This window comes from Panthera uncia, chromosome D4 (genome assembly GCF_023721935.1).
Source record: "Panthera uncia isolate 11264 chromosome D4, Puncia_PCG_1.0, whole genome shotgun sequence".
Classification (NCBI taxonomy): Eukaryota; Metazoa; Chordata; class Mammalia; order Carnivora; family Felidae; genus Panthera; species Panthera uncia.
The window spans coordinates 87,242,421-87,267,728 of NC_064807.1; the positions used below are offsets into that span (position 1 = coordinate 87,242,421).

A 25,308-nucleotide genomic window follows, 5' to 3' on the forward strand; every position below is an offset into this window, starting at 1 on the left:
ACACACACACACACACACACACACACACACACACACACACACACACAGGAAAGGAATACACAGTATGACACTATTTTTATAAAGTTCAGAATGCTTTAACCAAACTAATTTGTGCATTACCTAGGAATGCATGCCCACGTGGTAAACTGCATTTAAAAAGGAAGAGAAGAGGAGGATTACCAGGATAGTGGTGACTCTGGATGGAGAGGCAGGGACTGGGGAGGGGCACACACTGGTTAGGCTCTGCTTCTCAAACCGACTGGGGAGCGCTTGGGCTTATCCCTACGCTTTAGAACTGGCATACACGTTACACACATTCGTTTGTATGTATCAAATTACAGAATAAAAAACCCTTCAGAAGAAATGATCAGCTCAACGCCTGGCGACCCAAGCCTTACCTGCCACCATCAGGAGCTATAAGCGACGGGAGGAGAAAGGCACCCGGAGACTTGGGAGTGGTGTCCTGGCTGTGGGGCCCAGGAGAACCTCCTGTCCCCGGCTTTCTCACTTGTGACAAGAAAACCAAGTGGACACTGACCTTCCCGGCCCTGCCTCTCTCTCCCTGGGGAGTCATCGCCTCCGGCCCGCACAGTTCCCTGGGGTCATCACGGGAGGGGGAGCGACCAAAGGGAAGCCTGGCTGGAGTGCTCACCCAGGGTGCAGGAGCACAGGCATGGGATGGAAGGCTGGGGACACTGAAGCATCTGGGCCAGAGGGTCCTCAGAGGACCATCATCCTGCTCTGGACACCCCCGGGACGCCCTGGTGTCTGTCCCTCCTGGCAGATCAGCTCTACCTTCGTGTGTGGGAGCATCCGGCATCATTAGAAAGCAAACAAAAACAAAAGCGAACCCTTTTCTTGCCTGAGGGAATCAGACCGGGTTTCTGTCGACCGCACTCAAGGAAGTCTGGCCGACTCAGGAGGACATGTCATTTTATACAAAGGCACCGGGGCACTTCGGGCCTTGGCCGAGGAAGGGAAGAGGAGAGGTCACCAGAGACAGCTCGTGTGCGTCCTGTTCACCGGCCGAGAGCATCTTGCCCCGTCAGCCTCGCTCACCTCCCAAAGCTTTCCAGCACAAGCTGTACGTCAGATGCACACACCCCATTCCAGACGAATCTCCAGGAAAACCACGCTTTCAACTCTCGCCTGGCCCTCCTGCCCACGCTGCAGGTCCCGCGCGTTCTCTGCGGAAGACACAGGAGCGGCTGAACGGCAAGGGCACTGGAGGAGCCGCCGGTCTCGCTCCTGTGCCAGGTGGGAACCCCCTTCGTCTCAGAGAGGGCGTCTGTGCAGCAGCAGCAAATGGCCTGGAGGCCTGCAATCTAATAAAACGCCATCTTGTAAAAGTAAAAACCAAGTAAGACAATTACGTTAAAAGTGTGACTTGCCACCCGGCAATGGGATTCCGAATCACATCTCTCACTGCCCTTCCTATGAAGACGCACCGCCTTCTGTGAATTCCTGCGTCACCTCGGGAAGGTAACAGCGAGCTGGCTGGATGCGCATCGCACTCCGAATGAGCCACGCCTGGGGATAAAAATGTGCACATAAAACCAGGTGTAAAACGGGGTTCTTCCCCTGCACCGAGCCCCTAACTCTCTCATCGGCAGCCCCATGGGAAAGCAGATGGGGCTGACGGGTCATTGGAAATAAAAGCCGCTTTCTCGGGTGGAAGTAACTCTAATATCCTAGACTTGTTTACCTGTGATCCTGTTCTCTCCGTCCATCCCCCTCGATGCCAAATCCCTGCCTCCATCACGAAATGAAAGCTCAATGGCCCAGAGATAATTTGAACAAACCTATTTCACTGGGGACATTCTCATTTTTATCTTCATTAACTCCGTGGTCCCTGTCAAGTATGCTGAAAGCAGGATTTATGCTTTAGCTGCTGGGTGGAGAGGATCTTAAAATTTAGACAATTTGTACATTTAACTGAGGCAGAAGATATTACAGGTTTTGTAGACAGATACAAACTGCTTTCTTTTTCTAGTAAAAGAAAACCGTTATCACCTCAATCACTGTATTTTTTAACTGAAAGAATTTTATAGTACGATACCCTGGTGAAGTTCACTAATTTTTTCTCACAAACGAAACAACACGCATTTATTTCATAAGCCCACATCTCTTAAGAGAAAAAAACACACGCGCGCGCACACACGCACACACACACGCACACACAGTAAGCCTGTTCTCAGGTGAATGGCTAGAGTGAACAGTGGCTCATCCTGGGTGACTGGCTCTTTATAAAAATCTGCAAAAGTCGAAATGCTAACATATGGGGAGTTCACACGAGGCCCCAGAGCAGCAGCAACTGACAAGACACGAAAAACACTCCATCCTGAATCCCATCTCCCTGATGCCCACAAAACACCATCACTCTGATTCAATTAATTCTACTTTTTTTTTTTTAATGTTGATTTACTTACTTTAGAGAAACAGAGAGAGGGAGAGAGAATGAGCAGGGGAGGGGCAGAGAGAGAGGATCTTGAGCAGACTCCTCGCTCAGCACAGAGCTGGACAGCGGGCTCGATCTCCTGACTGTGGGATCGTGACCTGAGCCGAAATCAAGAGTCGGACGCTCAGCCGACTGAGCCACCCAGGTGCCCCAATTCTGCTTTCTGTAAAATGTGGTGGCTCCTCAAAACCTGTGTTCAGAGAAGGGTTCTTCAAGCACCCGTCATCACACAGACGATTAGGAGAGCTCCACATCACTGAGGTCTCTGTCTTTCTAATTAAATACAACTCAGCATTTGTGTTCTGTTCTATTTCCCGAGCACACGGGTCTTTGGTGAATTCAAGAGGACACAAACATCGGTGGTGCAGTTATGAGGCATACGTGCTCAGAGCAACTCGAAATCAGAAACGCCCAAATTAGAAACCATCAGCGGTAAGGTCTCAGAACACATTTTTCAAATACATAATGGATTTTAGAAGTGATTTTCCACAGAACCTGGTTCTGTTTTAAGGTGGTGTTTTCCCGAGCAGGCTCCAATAGCTGGGCATTTCTCTGGTCTTTGGACAACATGAAACAGATTCACCAAAACATCACGGACTGACTCACAGGTGACATGGTCCTTCAGGATATTTCCTCTCTGGTTAATACTTAGATGGGCTCATGGTCCTTCAGGATGTTTCCTCTCTGGTTAATACTTAGATGGGCTCTGCAATTTCATTCAAAAGCAAAGTTTCAATGTGCAAAATTTCTAAACTACAGAATGCCAGTGAACAGAGATATGCCACTCACCATCAAACTGGGATTTAACCTCATTTTCTAGATCCTACGACACAGAACCAGAGACCTAACCTTGAGGCCAGTCTTCTTCTGCGTGGCCCTACGGATAGGTCCGGTAGAACTTACCAGAAGCATTGCTGATGTTCCATTGGGCCTGGATAAGTGGATGGACATTTCAGGAAACATCCTGTCGATGCGGCTGATCACATCATCAACATACCTACGTGGGAAAAAGAAATGCACACGTATGAACTGGAAACTCAGTCAAAGAAACGCACATCTACGAGGTACTAAAGACTTCTCTCTTCCATTTGCTAATCAGTGCAATAGAGTCAAGGAGGCAAATGGCATTTACAAGTTCTTTTTACCAAAAGTACTACTCCCTTGTTCCTCCTTGTGCCTTTCAGGGCCAACCAGTTCTCAGTGAATTCTTCTGGCATTTACCTCTGTATTTCCACGTGACACATTTTTTTTAATGCCAGTTCTGGCTTTTTCATTTCATTTTTTTTTAAGTTTTTATTTAAATTCTAGTTAGTTAACGTACGGCGTAATGTTCGTTTCGGGTGTACAATATACTGATTCGACACTTCCATGCATCACGACATCATGACAAGTGCGCTCCCTAATCCCCGTCACCTGTTTAACCCATCCCCCCACCCAGCCTCCCCACTGGTCACTATCCGTTTGTTCGCTACAGAGTTAAGGGTCTGTTTCTTGGTTTGCCTCTCACTCTTTTTTTCTTTTTTAACCCCCTTTGCTCATTCGTTTTGTTTCTTAAATTCCACATGAGTGAAATCATATAATATTTGTCTTTCTCTGACTGATTTATTTCACTCAGCATAATACTCTCCAGCCCCATCCATGTCATTGCAAATGGCAAGATTTCATTCTTTTTATGGCTGGGTAATATTCCACTGTGTATGCATATACACCACTTATATAACTTATTCTTAATCCATTCATCAACTGAGAGACGCTCAGGCTGTTTCCATAATTGGGCTACTGTAAATACTGCTGCTATAAACATTAGGAGGCATGTATCCCTTTGAATTAGCATTACTGAATTCTTTAGGTAAATACCCAGTAGTGCGATTGCTGGATCATTGGGTAGTTCCGTATTTAATTTTTTGAGCCACCTCCATACCGTTTTCCACAGTGTCTCCACCAGTCTGCATTTCCATCAACGGTGCAAGACGGTGCCCCTTTCTCCACATCCTCGCCAAACTTGTTGTTTCTCGTCTTGTTGATTTTAACCATTCTGACAGGTGTGAGGGGGATACCGCACTGATTTGCATTTCTCTGATGATAAGTCATGTTGAGCATTTTTTCATGTGTCTGTTGGCCACCTGTAAGTCTTCTTTGGAAAAATGTCTATTTATGCCTTCTGCCCATTTTTAAATTGGATTATTCCTTTTTGAAGTGTTGAGTTTTGTAAGTTCTTTGTAGATTTTGGATACTAACCCTTTATCAGATATGTCACTTGCAAATATCTTCTCCCATTCTGCCTTTCAGTTTTGTTGATTTTTTTTTTTTTCACTGTGCAGAAGCTCTTTATTTTGATGTAGTCCCAATAGTTTACTTTTGCTTTCCTTTGCTTCAGGAGGCCTATCTAGAAAAAAGTTGTTACGGCCAATGTCAGAGAAGTTACTGACTGCTTTCTTCAAGGACGTTTATGGTTTCAGGTCTCACATTTAGGCCTTTAATCCATTTTGAATTTATTTTTGGGTATGGTGAAAGAGAATGGTCCAGTTTCACTCTCTTGAATGTGGCTGTCCAGTTTTCCCAACACCATTTGTGGAAGAGACTCTTTCCTACTGGATATTTTTTCCTGCTTTGTCGAAGACTGCTTATATAGTTACAGGTTCATTTCTGGATTCCTATGCTGTCCCACCGGTCTGCATGCCTAGTTTTGCACCAGCACCATACTGTTTTGATGACTACTGCTCCGTAATATGACTTGAAGTCTGCAATTGTGATGCGTCCAGCTTTGCTTTTCGTTTTCAAGACTGCTTTGGCTCTTTGGGGTCTTTTGTGTTTCCAGACACAGTTTACACAGTTTAGGATTGTTTGTTCTACTTCTGTGAAAAACGCTGTCGGTATTTTGATAGGGGATTGATTAAACGTGGACCGTTTGGGGTGGTACTGACATTCTAACAATATCTGTCCTTCCAATCCATGAGCACGGAATGTCCTTCCATTTCTTTGTGTCCTCCTCAATTTCTTTCATCATTGGCTTGTAGTTTTCAGAGTCCAAGCTTTCACCTTTTTGGTTATCTTCACTCCTGGGTATCTTACTCTTTCTGGTGCAATTGTGAATGGGACGGAATCCTTAATTTCTCTTTCTGCTGCTCTGTTATTGGTGTACTGAAGTTCAACAGATTTCTGTATGCTGATTTTGTAACTTGAGACTTTACTAATTTATCAGTTCTAGCAGTTTTTTGGTGGTCTTTTGGGATTTCTATATACAGTATCATGTCATCTGCAAATAGTGAAAGTTTTTTCTCCCTTGCCAATCTGGATGCCTTTTACTTATGTTGTCCGATTGCTGTGGCTAGGATGCGTTTTCATTTTAACGTGTGACCTCGTGACTTTCTTCCCTAGGAGATCAGAATTTAGCTGTCACCACGCTGGCCGCTGGGCTCCAACACGGAAGCCCCTCCTTCTGCCTTCTAGTCCAGAAACGGCAGCAGTCTCCTGTCACTGTTCGTCTCTAGCAGCCTCGCCGTCCCGTTTGCCTTCTCACTTCAATCGCCTGAATAACTAATTCCCTGTATCAAATTCTCTCTGTTTTAAATACCCGAGTTCCTGTTTTCCTGGTTGGTTCTAATTAATTCAAGTTCACATCGTAATTTTTGCTTAAATCAGTATTTTGCATGTACATTCTAAAATCTCTTTATATATTTTAAGTAGCTGAGCCACACGTGGCTCGTGAGTACATTTATTTACTTGTACGACTTTCTGTTTTGCTTTAATTTTCACTTGGTTAGTTTTCTATGTCTACTGCAATTTTATCCCGGAACTCTCTGACTCTAAAACTTCTCTCACTACAGTCAGACATATCAGGCAATCTGTCAGTTCCATTTTTCCTGGAGACATTCCTCTGCAAGAGTCTTCTCCTCTCCTAGCCCAAATGGAACTTAACCCTCTTACGGTTTAATAATCGTTGAGTTTCATAATCACTGACATCAAGTACTTAGCATGGTACCTGGCACATATTAAGGACTCGAAAATTACAAATACTCTTATTGGTACATCACGGGCCTGCTCTGCAAAATGCTTCTCTTAGCAGGATGAACTCTCCCCTCCAGTGGACTCTCCCCTCCGGTGGAACTCTCCCCTCCGTGCCAACCCACAGTATCAGCAGAGCTGGGTCTGGCTTACATCCTTTGAGGATAAAATCATACCAATGTTTGTGCTCACCACCAATCACACTGGATACAAAGGGGATGTATAATACAATAGCTGAGATGCAAAACTATCTATTAAGGATTCTGCATTGGATTTCATATCCATTGGATATGACAAATTAAATTACACGTCCATTAGATCAGGGACATATAAAAGCTACATTCTCTTGGGGGAAGAGGGAGATTAACTCTCCACTCACAATGTGGAAAGATTTTAGTTCAAAACCGGGGGCTCACGAAAGACAGATGACATTAAGCCATTTGTTAAAAAGGGAACACCAAGGGGGGCGCCTGGGTGGCTCAGTCAGTTAAGCATCCGACTTCGGCTCAGATCGAGATCTCATGGGTTGTGGGTTCAGGTCCCGCATGAGGCTCTGCGCTGACGGTGCACAGACTGCTTAGGATTCTCTCTCTCTCTCTGCCCCTCCCCAACTTGCGCTGCTCTCGCTCTCAAAACAAATAAATAAACTTAAAAAAAAAAAAAAAGTGAACACCAATGTATCAGTTATGAAAGTTGGGGAGTAACGGTACTGATGAACCTATCAGGTTTCCTTAGAGAATACCCTGCACAGTTTCAGACTTGGAGCTGAAGAAGGGAGAAAAAACCAAGGGGGCCCAGTGGTAAACAACAAGGATAGTAAGCAGACTGGACCAGAGAAGTGCGAGAAGAGAGGGTGCAGACGTCTAGGAACTCAGTACCCAACAGCCCTCTCCCACCTCTGGAAAGGACCAGAAGATGAGGGCAAGGCCTTAAAAAGTGAACTGGCTCAGAGACAACAAGAGGTATTTCTTAAAAGTGAGGCCCCATTCTGTTCCTTTTTTTTTTTTTTTTAAGATTTTATTTTTTTAAAGTAATCTCTACACCCAATGTGGGGGTCGAACTCACGACCCCAAAGGATCAAGAGTTGCATGTTCTACCGACGCAGCTAGCCATGGGCCTTCCCCCCATATTCCGTCGATTTAAAATGGGCGAGGAAACAACCTTTCCTGGATGGTAAGGAACAGACTAAGACACTGCACATCATCTCCCACAGCCCCCCTCTAGATTAACAGCTTCATGATACAACCTTGGCTCTAAGCCACAAATAGGTAAAAAGAGGAAGAAAGGAGGAAGCTAACTCATGTTTCATCACTGCCTGATGCCTGATGTTGAAACGGCAGATGACACCTGGCAAACTTCATGTCAAAAGTCTACACCAAGACACTGGAAACATTTCTGCATTTACATACTTCTCGAAATCTGTGTGCGTAGTCTAAACCCAATTATTTCAGACTCAGCAGGAAGCAAAAATCCACTGTCCTGTGTGATGGGAGGTCATTGCTAAGTATATGCTAATGGAGAGGGGGGTGGGCAGTGTCTTTGGAACCAATCCTCAATCAATAACCATCATAGCTCTGGACAGAGGAATGCAAATGAGTATATGAGACATCAGTACAAAGGTAACATCATAATTTGCTCTCCCTTGTACCTTTCACCTTGAAGGTTTCAAGACGCTTTCTGGAAGACTTGTCTCTTTAGGCTAGAGAAATAGGGGACGAGTAGGTCACGTGATGATGCCAGAAGCCAAGTTCAGCGTGTGGATTTCCAGGATCCCACGCCAACTACCTGGCTGTGCTTGCTTTTAGTGAGGGCCAGAGTTCTACACAGGCAGACGACAAATGTCCCCTGCCATTTCTGGATTCCCTTATGCGGGAGACCTGTCAACTCAGGAAGGTAGCGAGGTGTGGGGCAGCATTTTTGGTGTCCTCCCCAAGCAGTGATCTCAGATAAAGCTCAGCAAACTCAATCCAAAGATTTTAGTAGGAGTCAAAAATGAACCTCAAGGAGACTGTTTTTCACTCGCACGCCTAACATAAAGGAGATGCAAATTTTCTTTTCACAGGTGACATTATGTGTTTGCCAAAAAGAGAGAGAAAGTCAGCTGCGTTTTTAACTGAGGAAAACAATGTCTAAATCCTAGAAGCAAAAATCAAAACATTTCATTTTCAGATACACCCAACCTTTAAGACGCAAATCCGCCGCTAGTAACTTGACAGAAATAAGGAAAGCTAGGAACGTCAAATTAAAAAGCTAGAGACAAAATGTCGCTTTCCTCCCGCCGTGGGTGGGGGTCGGCATGGGGGGGGGGTGGTCCTCGTCGCGCTGCCGTGAGCCCGTCAGCGTCTGTGCAGAGCTCGGCGACACGTCGTGCCCCCCTTTGAGTGCAGGGCTGAGGACAGGTAGGAACAGTGTGCTCTCCTCCTACACGTCCACCATATGCTCCACTCCGTTCTGTGGCAGGATCAAGTTCCTTTAATTTCTACCTTCGGAATATAGGCAAACAAGCGGTAACGCAGCAGTGGGGACTAGTTTACAGTTGAGCAGACGCGGCGCGGAGAGACATTAATTTAGTGCCAAATTGAGCAGTGAGTCACAATTTGCACATATCTGTCAACCTGTTAACGGGGTAATAACTTGGAAAGATTGCTGTTCCTGTTTACATGACAGAGGCCTTTCGAAATGCAGAGCTGCCTGAAGCTCTCCTCCCAAAGCACTCGGCCGATGAGCTGGCTTACAGTCCAAGAATCGGGCTAGAAACACGGACGCCTAGAAATCACAGGTTCACATCAAGGTGTGATTCAGAACTTCAGTATTTTCAGGCAGAAAGTTAACTTTTCAGCAATTAGAGAATCCGGTCTCCCTGCTCTGCCCTCCAGTTCCAGTCGGACTCTCGACGGTTTCCGATCCCATTCTTCCCAGTGCGATCCAAGCCACTCTTCCCAAAGTTTCCAAAGGCTTCTTTGGGACCAAGCTTCACGCCCAACCACTTCAACATCTCTGCAGCATCAGAAATGATCACGCCATTCTCAGACTTCTAACGTTAACTTCTGAAGCCCCATAAGCCTTGTTCTTTCTGTCTTCAAGTAGCTTGGCCCGCTCCTTTCAGTGTCCTTCATCAGAGAATTCTAGAACACCGGGCACCCAGAGGGCCTCTCATCGGAGGCCGCGTCAGTCTAGGGATGAGCAGCATCTCCGAGAGGTGGTCTGCACAAATGCCCCGTACCGCCCCTCCCCAGGGAGCCCCGGACCGCTGGTCCACCACCCCTCTGCGGCCTCGTGGCATCACACACAAATACCGCCTCCAAAACCGAAAGGCTTTCTACAAACACAGAAAAGACGATCAGGCTCTCCAATTTCTTCTCTCCGTGTCTCGTGATCTTCCTGGGTCACAGAACCCTCCAGGAAGGCTCTGAAAACGAAAACACACGGTCTGCACATTTTACACACGACCATCTACAGTTCTCCGGCAGCCATGATGAGAGGGCAAGGTTAGCTTCGTCTGTTTGCTTGCGTTTGAACTACTGCCTCTCACTGTCGCTTAGTCTTTCCGACAGAGTCAAGGACCTACTTCTATGACCTGAGAGGTCATCTGGAAAAGTGACCATTTCTGCCCTCCAAAGCCACATCACCCAGAAGCTCCTTGCTTGTACCAAGAAAGAGGTCCCCGCTCCCTGCATCGCTGCTTAAGGCACGGCTAGGTGGCGAACTGAAGTCTCAAGTCGTAAGGGGGCCAAGGAGGCCGGCGTTCCGGCTGCTGCTACCGCGCCAGCCTCGGCTGGCCTCCTCCTTCCACAACCCTGAGCAGGCTTGCACTACCTTGCACGCCGCCTTCTCTGCCCAGAAGGGTCTTCTCACAACTGCTTCTGTCCCCACGTCCAGGTCGGTCCAGCTCACGTGTCAAGTCTTTTTTGATGCCTTCTCAGGGAGCCTTCCCTGACCGTCCTTCAGCCCCTGTGGGTCCGTGAACCCCACCTAACTTCTTACGGCGCTTTGAACTCTCTTTGTCGCTCTCGTCCCGCTGGTAATCGAGTACCTTTTCTAGTGATTATCTGCTTAATGTCTAGCTCCCCAAAAGGATTCTCTGAGGGGTGGTACGGCCGCTTTATTCCATGCTGAATCCCAGCACCTCGCCACGCTGCCTGGTACCCTCGAGACGCTCCCTAAGTATTTGCGGAACGAGCAGGCAGGACCTTAAAAGTAAGCCATGGAGACCCAGACTCGGCAGTTACGAAACACCCAAAATGCAGAGGTCTCTGCAGATGAAGACTGGAGGTGCTGGGGACTTCATTACAGTAGCCACCAAAGGTGTCTAACAACAGCAACGGGAGTGCTCCACAAACAAACCTCAAAGAAAGGAGGAGAGATTCTTCAAAGTCTCCCGGCTTCATATGCAGCTACAAAACCCCTGCATCTGTTTTGGTAGCTTGACGCCTCTTAGAAGCAAAAGCCTTCTAAACGAATGTACTGCCTTACTGACATGCCCGTTTTAAAATGTTGCTTTTAATGAACTAATTAATTCTGCAAAAACATTAGTACAAAGATGTGCGCTACCAAACTGGGATTACAATACCAAAATGATTAGCAAAACAGAATGTGGAAGACATTTCTAAAGATATCAGTTTCGCAAGACCTTAATTTTCTACTCCACACGTGAAAATGTATCGCGAACTATTTGTTATTAAAAGCCTTAAAATAATTTGCTGGACAGATGGCTTGGTTCTCTAAAGTCTGACCCCTCTTCAAAAGAAAAAAGAAAAAAACCCAAAAAACAAAAAACACAACCCCACCAACCTGGACTCCAGCCAGTGATCCCGTGTTAGTGAGATGTTTAGCAGCTCGAACCAGATTTAAATAGCATCTACCCCACACAGTGTGTACGACATGCTGTTCATTTTCTCCACCCCTACAAAATCTGAAAGTTAGGCATGCATATATTAATAAACCACCTTTTCGGGGGAGAGGGTAACGCCCAGTAGCTATCACAAAGAGAACCATGTGCACAATCTGAAAACGGTTCCAGATTTTCCTCCACACCTGTCTAGAATGATAAGTCCGAGAGGACTGCCAGCGGGTGGAACAGAAGGGGGTTTGTTTAATTACTCCACGAGAGCGAGGCTGCCTGAGACTCAACAGTCAATCTGAATAGATGCTGAAGGCACAAGACGGTCCAGCTTCTCGGATTTGTAAGATATTTGCATCGCGTGTGTGAAAGACTTCTGGTTATCCTCTCGAGAAAATTGAACGTATTCTCTGAAATTTTTTTTTTAATGTTTATTTATTTTTGAGACAGACAGAGACAGAGCATGAACGGGGGAGGGTCCGAGAGAGGGGGAGGCACAGAATCGGAAGCAGGCTCCAGGCTCCGAGCCGTCAGCACAGAGCCCGACGCGGGGCTCGAACTCACAGACCGCGAGATCAGGACCTGAGCCGAAGTCAGACGCTTAACCGACTGAGCCACGCAGGCGCCCCAAAAGTATTCTCTAAACTGTACGTGGAAAGGCAAGCCTGGATGTACCACAGATGGGAACAAGAGCATTTGCTTAGATGTCTACACCATCTTCCGCCACACTCCTTCGCCGTCCCTCCCTGCGATAAGGGCGCTATTACCCTCTTCCAAGGAGAGACACTCACCGCTCCAAAATCTCTTTGTGGAGACTCAACGCCTAAGCAGAAAGGGCCGTGGAGATTAGGAAGAGCTGCTTCCTGAGAACGAGACTGTGGCCAGGCCAGCGAAGAGGAAGGGAGCCTTCCCCCGTTCTCTCCTTAGCAGCTTAGGAGTTTTGAACTCCATGAGGACGCTACCTGAACAAATTTAGGAGAACCAGCTGGGCGAGCAGGCCGACGCTATCTTCCATTTCCTGAAGTTGAAACAAATGCACGGGCCCATCGCACACAGAAACACACAGGTGACCCTGCCCGCCTTCCTCCTTCCTGGCGGGGTCGTGAGTTCACAGGCGTGTATGATCTAGAATGCAGGGCACACACCACCCAGCGGAATCGGGCCCTCTGTGGGTGCCGGGCAGCTGGAGGGATGGCTCTGGCCTTTGCTCCCCGCTGGAGAGTCAGAGGAGCTCAGGAGGGCAGGCACTGCTGCCCCTGTGATCTCATTTGCTGGCTCGCCCGCTCTGGGAAGTAGGAAGGGGGAGTCCAAAACTCATTTGGTGAGTGACAGAAAGAAGGTGAGGCGACACGCCCAAGGGGACGGTACAGCCGAGGGGCGGAGCTGAGCCCGGAACCCACTCTGCTTCCCCACTCGAGGGCTTTCTCGCGCACCACAGGGCTTTCACCAGGTCTGCGAGGGTCCCGCAGAAAAAGGAGGTTTCGTTTTCTCATTCCCCTGACTTTTTATACAACCACAGAAAAATTGTAGTGGCATATTAATGACATAAAGCCAATTCATGATTTCCTTTCTTCCCAGTCGTCCCGTAACTATCCATTTGGCGCCGCAGTGAGGCAGGGACACAGGGACACAGCTCTTTACGGTGGATTCCATCCTCATGGGGCTTAGGTTTCACTTGCTCACGAGCCATTTTCCAGAAAAACAGGCCAACCGAGTTCCTTCCGCTCGCCTGTTGGGTTTCTGATTTTGCGCCTCTCAATTAATATGTGAAATTGGCACGTAACAGGGGCAAAATATTTGTTTGGCGGTTTGTTTTATATTAATGAAGAAAAATTTCTTCAGGTACCTGTGGGCCTCAGTTTTTCCTAAAACATTTCAACAACGTATTAAGCTTGGGAAAGAATTACAATTTCACTCATCATCTACCTCCTATACAAGCCCTTACATGTTACAGAAAGAGAGGAAAAAAAAAAAAAACAACAAAAACCCAGCCCATCTTGAGCTTTCCAGAACACCAATTAGCAATAGTTACTAAATCAGTCATCTCTGGTCAGATCTGGGAAAATGACACTTGGGGCTCAGATGGGCAGTGATGCACGTGTGAGCGATTCGCACCGTGAGGAAGCACCCCTGGGCCTCCGACTTTCAACTAGGGAGCCGGTCGGGACAGACAAAGCATGCCGGGAGGCTACACCCGTTCCCAAATTCACAGAGCTCTCCTTCCCAGCCCTGGTTACACCTGAGGCCTGGTTTCCTAAATGCACAGTGGCCCGTTCAGATCTGGCACTTCTTGGCAATGCTTTAGCACGGCGACCGTGTCCCACTAATTCTGAATTCACTGCACACGTGCAGAACGAGATTTTGTTCCTACCTGACTTGTAACGTTCCCGAGAACATACACGGTAGATTTCACGGAGAGAAATGCCAAAGAGAACACTAACAATCACTAAACACTAACTTGTTCCAACCATAACAGTACATTAAGCAAATGCAGAAATGGCCAGAAACAGCCGACACATTTCAGGAAAACACAAAACTCTTTTTTCCCCTTCGTGGGACAAACGTGTGTGTATGACACAAGTTTCTCTTCACTCATCAGGCCGTCACTCCTTGAGGAAGAGTCTGAGGCCCGCCCGTCTCCAACCCTGCAATGATTTTGCACTTACTACATACTTAATCAGCATTCTGTGGACTGGATTGGGGTAAGCAGACTGGATCAGGGCTAAATAAAAACTAAAGAGTAAGCAGAACCGTATTTTGTAATTGATCCTTTTACAAAACATAAAAACTTCTAAACCGGAAAATACTACCCACCAGGTTAGAGACACGCTGGGGTTGTTTCTTTCCGCCCCCCTTTTCTGACAGCGGCTGGGTTAGACGACGATACAAATGGAAAAGAACGGAAACAGAGGCAGAGCTGCCTGGGTAGGGTCTCTCGACTGGCGCTTCAGGGGAAATCCCCACATACTGTCACCGGGAGTGCTCCCTGCCTGACTCCTCGTCCCCAGTCTGACCCCCTCCAGCTCTCTGCTGACCCCAAGCCCTCAGCAGGAAAGTTCTCCCGGACCCCCAGTGAACAGAAGCCCGACGCCATCGCTCATGGTGTCCTTATTAGTACGTTTCACAATCTCTCCCACACATCCGGGGCACTGGCTGTTTAACGTGTGCCTTTCCCACCAGACGGAAAACTCCTTGAAGCGGGGGGCAGGGTCCAGCTTGCTGCTCCTTGCCGTCAGCCCCTGGCACCCTGCCCGGCTCACAGCAAGCTCTCCATGGACGCCCGCCTGCACAGAGACTCCTTCCAAGTGTCTGCAGCAGAGCACCGCCGGAGGCCGGGGCTCAGGAATCCCACGGCCCGACGCTCTCCGTGTCACTCTGTCCTTGTCTCAAACGGGTTACTTTAGCCTCCCTAAGCTTCGGCTTCCTCGTCTGTAACAGGAAGAAGAAAAGCACGATCTTCTCTGAATGGTCACTGGGAGAAATCAATGAGAATGGGATACACAGAGCACCCGGCGGGAAGTAAGCAGTTAGCAATATCGGCTGTTCCTTTTATATGTACAAATATTGCCTTTTTCTCCAAAAAAAAAAAAAAAAAAAAAAGTTAGGAAGCCCCCTGCCCCACGACCTTACACAGAGAGCACAGGGTGGAAGTAAGACCAAAAAGACACCCTCCCTTCCAGACCAGCCCTCTCTTCCACGGCGCTCCCTGCCCCGACCCGCTGAGCCCTGACAACAGGCTCCTTTCCCTCTGGCTTCTGGATGAGTTTGGTCGAAGGGAGGCACAGGCGACATGGAAGGAGGGTGTGGTGAGGGTATGTCCTCGGCCGGCACGGCCACTGGGAGCGGGTTCCATCCCTGGTCACCGCCCTGCTGACCGCTCTCCACACGGCTCCCTCTGCCTCTGGGTGCCTGTAGCCACATCCTTGGGGGAAGGACCAGCCTGAGGGACGGCACGCACTATCCCCTGCGGTTTCCCTGCACCTGCCCGCACCTTTGGTAACAGGCCTTTGGTAAAGTCTCCTCAAACTGGAAATAGCCCCCTTGCGGGAGTTTCCTCCCGGGACCACAGAAGACCCTTCTCAAGTAAAACACAGGACATTAAGATACACCCTGCAATTCCCCCACTGGAATAAGGAAGGCGGTAAATTGAAGACTATTTAAGTTAATTGAGGGTAATAGTGAGAATGAAAAGTCTAAACTGGTAACAAGATAAAACTCTGCATACCCTCTGCTTCCTGCTTATTAATTCAATCATTCATATTCACCAACTATTTCCTGGAGTGTTTGAACTGTGGCTGCGGCTAGTTCTGAAATGCACAGCATTCCCGGGGCGCCTGGGTGGCTCGGTCGGTGGAGCGTCCGACCTCGGCTCGGGTCACGATCTCGCGGTTCCTGAGTTCGGGCCCCGCGTCGGGCTCTGGGCCGACGGCTCGGAGCCCGGAGCCCGCTTCGGAGCCTGGGTCTCCCTCTCTCTCTGCCCCTCCCCCGCTCACGCTCTATCAAAACTAAATAAAACATTTAAAAAAATTGAAATGTACAGCATTCCCACAGAATAAGGGAATCACAATGACAGGATCTGCCCCCTGAGAAAAAGCTACCCCTGCCTCTTTCCTCGTGAAGGAACCAGTGCCTCCCGGCCACAGGCAGAGAGCATTTCCTCTTGGACCACTGCAAGTACTACTCTGTTTCTCCCCTCTCTCCAAGGTCACGGTCAAATTCACATTTGCCCCAGATCAACAGTTTCCACAGGGTGACGTGTATACTCACAAAGTGGTACGTGACGGATGTTAGGTGACACAGATGGGCAAACATTTACAATTTGAATATACACGTGTATATGGAAAAATACATAAAGAGCAAATAAAACCTGTGATTCCGTTTCTAGAATGAGGCTAAGTTTTCAAAATGAGTTTACGTAAAGAAAAATATTATGCAGGGGCGCCTGGCTGGCTCAGTCAGTTGAGCCTCCGACTTCGGCTCAGGTCGTGATCTCACGGTCTGTGAGTTCGAGCCCCGTGTCGGTCTCTGTGCTGACAGGTCAGAGCCTGGAGCCTGCTTCGGAGTCTGTGTCTCCCTCTCTCTATGCCCCTCCCCTGCTCATGCTCTCTCTCTCTCTCTCTCTAAAATAAGTAAACATCATAAAAAAAATTTTTAAGAAGAAAAATACTATGCAAATGATAGAACAGCTGACCAAAGGTTATGGCAAAAATCCTAAAGGTGGCTTGTAAGTGACTGAGTTGAGAAACCCCCTTAAAGTAAAGCGGGTAATTAAACAGCTTGGTTCAAAAAGATCTTGCTTGTCTTTGTAAATTGTGTTTTTCCCATTCTAAATAAATTCACTTTCGTATCTTAAAAAAACAAACAAACAAAAAAAGGTCTTCGCGCATGTATCTGGAGCTACTGAAGAGAGAGAAATGGATAAGCATCCTAGGAGGGCCAGGGTGTTTAGGTCAGCAATACCATGAAGCAAGGGTGATCGATCGATCACCCTGGGAGCTGACTACACGGGAACATGTGCCTGGGAAGTGCAATCTGGGCACGGGAAGAGGGCCTCCATAGCAGAAAATAAAATGGCTTTCACATAGGCAGTACCACGTATGGCCACTGGCCCCCACACTCCTTTTGTCTTCTCCAAAAGGAGTTAAAAACTGTGCCAAGATCAATTTCTCCCCGTGGAGCCAAAGCTGGGATTCTACCTGAGACGCTTGCAGTGCCCTGAGCAAACTCTCAGAGGGCGCCCTCTACAGGTGCAGAGAGGCTTCACCAAACTACAAACGCTCAACGCTTCCTCCCCGAAGCTGAGAAATCTTGCGGCTGTCTTTTCAAATCCTCCACAGATTCTTCTACGTTGTAAATCAGAGGGGAAATAAAGTTAACCAGTTTGACCTCCTGCTCACCCATACTTCCACTGCCCCTCTGAGCCCTACCTACGTGTTCAGCCTCTATGGCACCCTAATCCAAGGAAAGTTTCCTCTGTCCAAGGAGAGGGGAAAACTTCAGGGGAATAAAGCCCATCATTTATAAACAAAAGGAAGGTCACAAGAATGATCTTAAAAACAAAGAAAGGAAAAGAATAAAAGCTCAGAAGGGTGACTTCATCCAGAAGGTATAACAAATCCTAAATGTGTGTGCTCCTAAAAGAGTCAATCACAGGCCTTTCTTAGTATTTTACTAGAACAAGCAGATAGAAAATCAGTAAGACAGAACTTCCGAATCACGCTCTCAACTAACTTGACCTGAATGACACACGTGTTCCACCTCCCCAAAGAGTAGAATACATACACTTTTCAGGTGCAAAGGGAACATTCATCAGACAGATCATAAGCTGAGACTAAAACAAGCCTAAAAATCGTGCAGAATGTGTTTCCTGACCACGGTTGAAGTTAAAAATCAATAACAAAAATCTATCAGGAAAGCCCCTCAGATATTTAAAAATTGAACAACATACTTCTGAATAACTCATGAGACAAAGATAACGAGGCAAATTAGAAAATATCTTGAACTGAATGATGATAAAAATATATCAAAATCTGTAGAATGCAGCCAAAGCCATGCTTGGAGGGAAATTTATAGTTCAAAAAAGCTTTATATAAAAAAACAAAAAAAAATATGAGTAAACAATCAAAGACCCATGCTTCCATTTTAAGAAGTTAGAAAAATAAAAGCAAGTTAAGCCCAAAGTAAGAAGGAAGGCAACAGGCTATGTAAATAAATGAAATGGAAAACAGGCAAAAAGTAGAGAGAAATCATTGAGATCAAGCGCAGAAAATCTGAAAGAAAATTAATAAGACTGATAAATCTCTAGCCAGACTGATCAAGGAAAGAGAGAGAGAGAGAGAGAGAGAGAGAGAGAGAGAGAGAGAAAGACACAATTTGCCAGTATTAAGAATGAAGGAGGAGATACCACTCAGATTCTAGGGGCATGAGAAAGCCAGTAAGGGATTATTAGGAATGACGTTATGCCAATGTGCTCGACCTCTGTGATGAAATGGACAGTCCTTGAAAGGCATAAATTAAACAACTGATTAACAATAAATGCCTGAGGCTCTGTACTTCTTAAAACTTGAATTTGTTATCAAAAACTTTTTTTTAAAAAACGTTTATTTTTTTGAGACAGGAAGAGACAGAGCATGAACAGGGGAGGGTCAGAGAGAGGGAGACACAGAATCCGAAACAGGCTCCAGGCTCCAAGCTGTCAGCACAGAGCCCGACGCGCGGCTCGAACTCACGGACCGCGAGATCGTGACCTGAGCCGAAGTCGGCCGCTGAACCGACTGAGCCACCCAGGCGCCCCTCAAAAACTTTCTTGATAAAGAAAACTCCAGGCCCACATGGATTCACTGGCTGATTCTACCAAAAATTTAGGGAAGCAATAATATGAATCATAGAGACACTTTTGGGAAACAAAAGAAGAGGGAATTGCTTCTCTACTACTCCTTTAATGGGGCCGGTATCCTCCCTGATACTAAGACAAAGCCATTACAGGTAATATATTCTTCATAAACGAAGACACAAAATTCCTTAACAAAATATTAGCGAACAGAATCCAGCAACATGTAAAAGAGACAATTTATCACGATCAAATGTATTCCAGAGAAGCAAACTTGAAGTAACATTCCCAATCACTCCCTGCTGTGGTGTAGACAATGGAATATTATTCAGCATAAAATAGGCACGCTTTATGTAAAGTATACCTCAATAAAGTTGATTTTTAAAAAACGTTTAGAATATGTGGTGAATTCTCCACACTAACCTCAAATATTAACAGGATGAGAGTCAAAGGAAGTGGTTTTTAAGAAGTCGTAGGGAGACAGGCAAGAGACCGGATCCGCTCAGAGCTGTGGGCTGCATCAGGGTGGGGAACACCGCTGACGCACGTGAGAGCCAGGTCCTTTGCGATCCCAGGCCCAGAGGCTCAGGCACAAAGCTGGGTTTCATCATCACCGTCTTCTCATCGGAGCCCAGGCCCGTCTTTACAACTGGTGAAAATGGGTATTTTCCGCGCGCCAGGCATGCCCCAGGGCAGAATGTCAGCAGGGTAACCTCGTACAGCAGAGCCCTTTTGGCCTCCACATGTGCCCATCTGGACTATGAAGCGTTTCATATACATCTGAATAGAGAAAACACTCTGGGTATATTTAGAGCTGTAATCACTACCAAAACAAGATACTACTGCCTTCAAAATAACTTTTGTACAGAAAGTATTTTCTCTTCCTGCTGAAAGGGAACTATGAATAAATCAGGAAGGCAGCCCGTAGTTCCGATCATGCGATCTGGAGTCCCGCTGGGTGGGTTCAAGTCCTGGCTCTACTAAGTGAGGCAAATCACCGGGCTTCAACCCTCCTCTTGAAGTGAGGATAAGAATAGTATCTTTCAGAGAGTGGTTTTGACAACTACAGGAGATAATGCACGGGAAGAATTAGTACACTTCCTAGTATCTCTCTCTCTCTCTCTCTCTCTCTCTCTCTCTCTCTCTCACACACACACACACACACACACACACACACACACACACACACAGTAATAGTAGGTTATATAATCACTATGGTGAGTACATTACACTCTCACCCAGAATCCAAGTAACTGGGTCTTTGGCCAGTGTGTCCTTCGTCCCTTCTCTTTGACCCACGGTGTGTGGGGCAGGGGATGCGGAAAGGCCCAGGCTCTTCCCCCCCGTTCTCCTACTTACTCATGAGCCACAGCCGGCAGGTCTTCTGGCCCGTCTGGCTTTGAGGAAGGTCTCTGATGGTCCTTCTAGCTCTAGTCAATTCTGTGTATATTTCCCCAGCGCTCACTTTGTGCACAAAGAAACAATCACACACTTCTGAAGACTCTCCATCTGGGAATGGTACACGGGGTAATTATTCTGGAAAATTCAGTCCATCGGAATACACTGTTCCTTCAGCGTTGTGAATAGCTGGGATCTACTGTACTCGCTGGACCAGTAGGACCCTCCACATCTTCACAGCAGGGCTACTCCAGGGGCAGTTCTGCGTAAAACACACTGCCTTCGTCACTATCTGGGGCGCCAACTAGCAGACATTTCCGAAGAAACCCGCGACCATAAAGGACCGCTGCAACTAACTCTCAGGACTAAAGGTGAGGATCGTCACAGGAGCCCCGGGAAACAACACTTTTGTGATCAAGGAAATTTACAGGAGGGACTCTGCCCACTGGAGGTCACAAACGTATGCTGGGCTGCCCCAGTGTGGCGGCATGGGATGTTCAGAGCGCACGTGTAATTAAAGGGCACATATCTAGCATGTCTTTCATTTGAGGATCTCGTCGTAGATAAAAACAATTATTTATTTAAAGGTCAACAGCTCTAGAAGTCGAAGGAGTGTAAACAGGGGGATAAGCATCCAGGTCCTTAATTTCTTAAATTTCAGACACCCACTCTTGTAAACAGATCTGCCATGAGAACAGATGCAGCTCTAACTCAGATTCAGTTGTGTTGGATCAATCGCTCCATTTAATGCTCCAAATATCACCATATGCACCTGCCCATCAAGTTGTAACTCGAGCTCTGACCGTTGAAGGGAGGGGTGTGCACGCGTGCACGTCCGCACGCACACATGCAATTTTTCGGCGGGCAGAGCAGATTATTCAAGAGTTAGGGATACAGCTCACAGTGATAAAACAATGTCAGCTTCCCCTGCTCAGATCCCATAGTCGTCCTCGACAAGGGGGACTCAGTGAGCCACCCTGCCAATGAGTCAACAACACAGCATTGTTAAAGTCAACCGCTTGGAGTTGCGTTAATAATGGAAGATTACGTGTAAGAGGACAGATAATCATTCCGTTTGGGTAAAAACAGGTGCAATACGAACGCGAATGCTAATAAAGGGATACGACACATCAGAGGGTATGCACAGAACACGAACACAATCCGTAATCCTCTTGGGAAATGAGGTGCATACAGATGTAACAACGAGGGGAAAGAGTTTGTCTTTAGCAGAGATGAGACAGATGACACAGTTACTCCTACAACATGCAAATGGAAGTTGCTGAGTGAAGACAGATCAATTATTCTCGGTCGATGAGAATAATAAGAGAGAGTTCCAGCAGGGAACACTGAGGTTAAGCATTAGGCAAAAGTTTACAAGTAGAAGGATTGCCAGCAGAGTAGAGAGGCTGCTGGGAGAGGCAAGGAAATGACCCCTGTAGAGGCGTGCAGGGTTAAAACTCGACACCCGCCTAATTACAGGTGGAATGATTCCTGCCACAATGGAGAAGAAGGGAGAGAAATGTACCATTAGGGAGGGCTGTCCCGATCTAAATGAGAACGAAAACAAGGAGGTTAAACTCTTGCTTTGCAACATTTTTCACCCTCTAGTGTTAAGGGAGGGTTCTGCCCGCTGGGCAAAACTCTCAACACGTAAACCCATCACATGCCCATTACAATGGCCCTTGCGTGTGCTGCAGCTGGGCAAGAAATCAACACGACGGTGACTCCTGTCAGAGGACAGAAGGGCAAGTTGTCTGGAAAGTGGCTCTCAGGTAACGCACACCACAACCACTGAACAGTATTTCTTCCCTGCCTGAAATGCTCTCTGACATTTTTCAGCCTTAATTCAAAGGTTTCTTTCTTTGTTGAGTTCAAAACAGTAGCGTGTTATTTGTTGTTAAACAACGTAAAGCGTTTCAGCTTGATTAGCACGGTTCCAAAACTTTTCATCATTTTCCTGAGGGTTCTAAGGGCCTGCTGACAGCTCCGGGAAATAGGACTTTTTCTAGCTATCCACTGTAAATGATGATAGACCGCTGGCCTCTGCATTCCAAGGCCTAATGAAGGCAGCAGGGTATGTGACCGAACTTTTGCCTTGGTTGACTAGCTAAGGAATCTTGGTGTTGGGGAAACTCGGCTTGCCACATCCCTTGACACCCCAAACAGCTGAGTCCAGGGGCGCCTGGGTGGCTCAGTCGGTTGAGCATCCGACTTCGGCTCAGGTCACGATCTCACGGCCCATGAGTTCAAACCCTGTGTCAGGCTCTGTGTTGACAGCCGGGAGCCAGGAGCCTGGAGCCAGCTTCGGATTCTAGTGTCTCCTCTCTCTCTCTCCCCCTCCCCAGCTCATTCTCTCGCTCTCTCTCCCTCTTTCTCTCAAAAATACTAAACATTAAAAAACAAACACCAAGAAACAAAACAAACAAACAAGAGAAACCCCTCCAAAACAGCAGAGTCCATTCATGGCCACTGGGACCATACCTCCCCAAGGTGGCGAAGCCTTCTGCTTGCTCTCTGCAGGTGACGTGTAGACTGCCATGTCTAACGCTCCTTCCTCCACGAGGAGGAAGGCACTTTAGAGAAATCAATTCGTGCTTGGAAATATATTTCACAAGTTGACAGATTTGAGAATTATAGTAACAGCCCCCAAAGGAATCACATAATTCTGGAGCTGGGCAGCAACCGAGAGGTATCCAGTCCAAGGTCTTTACTTTCTGGAGAGGCAAGCAAGGCACCCAGGGTTGGCTGACTTGTTCAAGCCTGCTGGCAGGCTGGCTGTCGGGCAAGGCTGGGGTGAGAACTCACACCTTCTGAATCTGTCCTGGGTACAGACCTTTCAAATGTGGCTGCTGATAAACATTATAAACCAATAAACTCTTCCAAAAGACAGATGTAAGAGCCTCTCAGTCACATGTAAAGAAGCTTTCGGTGTATTTTCCCAATGCATTTTTTTCCCTTACACTATTCATATCCACTCCCGCTTTTCCAACAATGAATTCTGGTCACAGTTTAAGTGTAATTGAAATTATGCCACAAGGCTTTAGGAAACCTTCTTGATCTATTTTCAAGCACAGATTCTGGAGAAATAATGAGTTTGTGTTTAAACGTATGCTTTAATGCACTCAAATCAGTCCAAGCTGGGTGCCACCGTGCTCAATCAATACCTGCTTTGGTGTTTTCTGAAAAAACTTTTGGAACAGAAATAAGAACCCAGCCTTTGGAAAGAGTCTCGGTATTCTCTCCTTCAGCGAAGAGGAAAAGCTGGATGGCATACACAGGAAGACAGTTTCATCCTTTGTGGATTTCAAGTAACTGGCTAATGATTTTCATGCCGCAGATGCGGATGACATTTCAGCATTGATTCAAGCACACTTGATTCATCTATTTTGGTTTGAGAGAAAGTTTCCAGTCCAAAAATAAAACTCTGAAAAACCGAACATATATTTCTAAAACCTGTGCCGCAGTACCCAGTAAAATCCTGAAGCATAATGTTCAACTAAACCATTTTCAAGCCATACGTCACTTTCTGTTTGGGTCCTGCCCAACTGTTTCAAAGTTCATTTTTACGGTGTTAAGGGATAATAGCAACCATATCATTCACAGAAGCCATGTCCAGTCAATTTCTACAGAGAGTAAATGGAATTTTTCCAAACAGATTAAGTTTTAGTGTAGAGAACAGAGACCCCCCCCTGAGGTTAGTATTTCTGAAACAAAATGGCCAGAAATTAAGTTTAGATAATTTCAAGGGATATTTTTCAAGTGTGACTGGCTCCAAATGGGAGGCCCGCCATCTCCAACATGAACTTTTTAAAAGCCCCCAGAAGGGGCAAGCAGAGAAAAAAGATGGGAAGAATCAAGATTCCTGTATCATGGCAAAAGTATTCCTAATACAATGGCTTGTAAGGTGCAAGACTGGGTCCCTCTAACCTGCGCTCATCGCCCACCGCTACTGAACAGTGTGCTTTCTCATCAGCAAAGGGTTCAGATCCCTCAAGCCGATCTCTTGATGCCTCGACTATTTTAATATTATCTGTTTTGGGGGCGCCTGGGTGGCTCCCGTCGGTTAAGCGTCCGACTTCGGCTCAGGTCATGATCTCGCGGTCCGTGGGTTTGAGCCCCGCATCGGGCTCTGTGCTGACCGCTCAGAGCCTGGAGCCTGTTTCAGATTCTGTGTCTCCCTCTCTCTCTGACCCTCCCCCGTTCATGCTCTGTCTCTCTCTGTCTCAAAAATAAATAAACGTTAGGGGCGCCTGGGTGGCGCAGTCGGTTAAGTGTCCGACTTCAGCCAGGTCACGATCTCGCGGTCCGTGAGTTCGAGCCCCGCGTCAGGCTCTGGGCTGATGGCTCGGAGCCTGGAGCCTGTTTCCGATTCTGTGTCTCCCTCTCTCTCTGCCCCTCCCCCGTTCATGCTCTGTCTCTCTCTGTCCCAAAAATAAATAAAAAACGTTGAAAAAAAAATTAAAAATAAATAAACGTTAAAAAAATTTTTTTAAATTATGTTTTTATGAATATTTTTGAAAAACAAAGATCTACTTATTCCTAACCAGAAAACAATTTAATTTTTCATTAACGCTGTAAGTACCAACTCAAGCCCTGTGTTTTATATTTATAGGGTTTTTTTTATTTGTTTGTTTCTCTCCCTGTTATGTAAGCATTGGCTCCTAGCTGTTGTTAGTATGTGCGCTGTTTCCAAACACGTTACCCTGACAACCTGAGGAAACCGGGCCCTGTGGGAGGGTCTTTCACCGTCTGGGAAACTGATGACAGCAATGCCGGTTAGGCCTGCTCTGCGTTCCAATTTGCAACGGGGTCAGGAACCAAGCAGGGACTACGTGAGTGTAACAAGTGCCCACCCGGCTCGAGCACCTCTGGGCTGATCGTGAGATAATGGAGGAGGCAGCACGGACGCTGGAAGGGCTGTGAAACGTAGGCTCCGGTGAACTTGGGCAGGCAATCAATCATTACAGCTGCCCCTCGCTCACAAGGCTGTCAGGGGCCGGCCTGGGGGGCTCTGTCGGTTGAGCATCCGACTCCTGGTTTCAGCCCAGGTCACGATCTCACGGTTTGTGGGACCGAGCCCCACGTCGGGCTCTGTGCTGACAGCGTGGAGCCTGCTCGGGACTCTCTCCCCCTTCCCAGCTTGTGCGCACGCTCCCTCCCTCTCTCTCTCTCGCACTCTCTCAAGGTAAATAAATAAACTTAAAAAAAAAAAATAAGATCGTTAGGATTCAGTACAGTGTTAAATGCTTTGCATAGGCCTGACACCAAGTAATCACT

At 47.0% G+C, this 25,308-nt stretch overlaps 1 protein-coding gene across 1 annotated transcript in view; it reads right to left on the reverse strand.

Annotated features, from left to right (window-relative positions):
* Positions 1 to 25,308, reverse strand: part of MED27 (mediator complex subunit 27) — a 202,107-nt gene that overhangs the window by 64,964 nt on the left and 111,835 nt on the right. Inside the window, exon 4 of the mRNA XM_049638414.1 lies at positions 3,362 to 3,455. Within this exon, the coding sequence (XP_049494371.1) occupies positions 3,362 to 3,455 (94 nt within the window). The remainder of the gene's footprint in view (positions 1 to 3,361; positions 3,456 to 25,308) is intronic.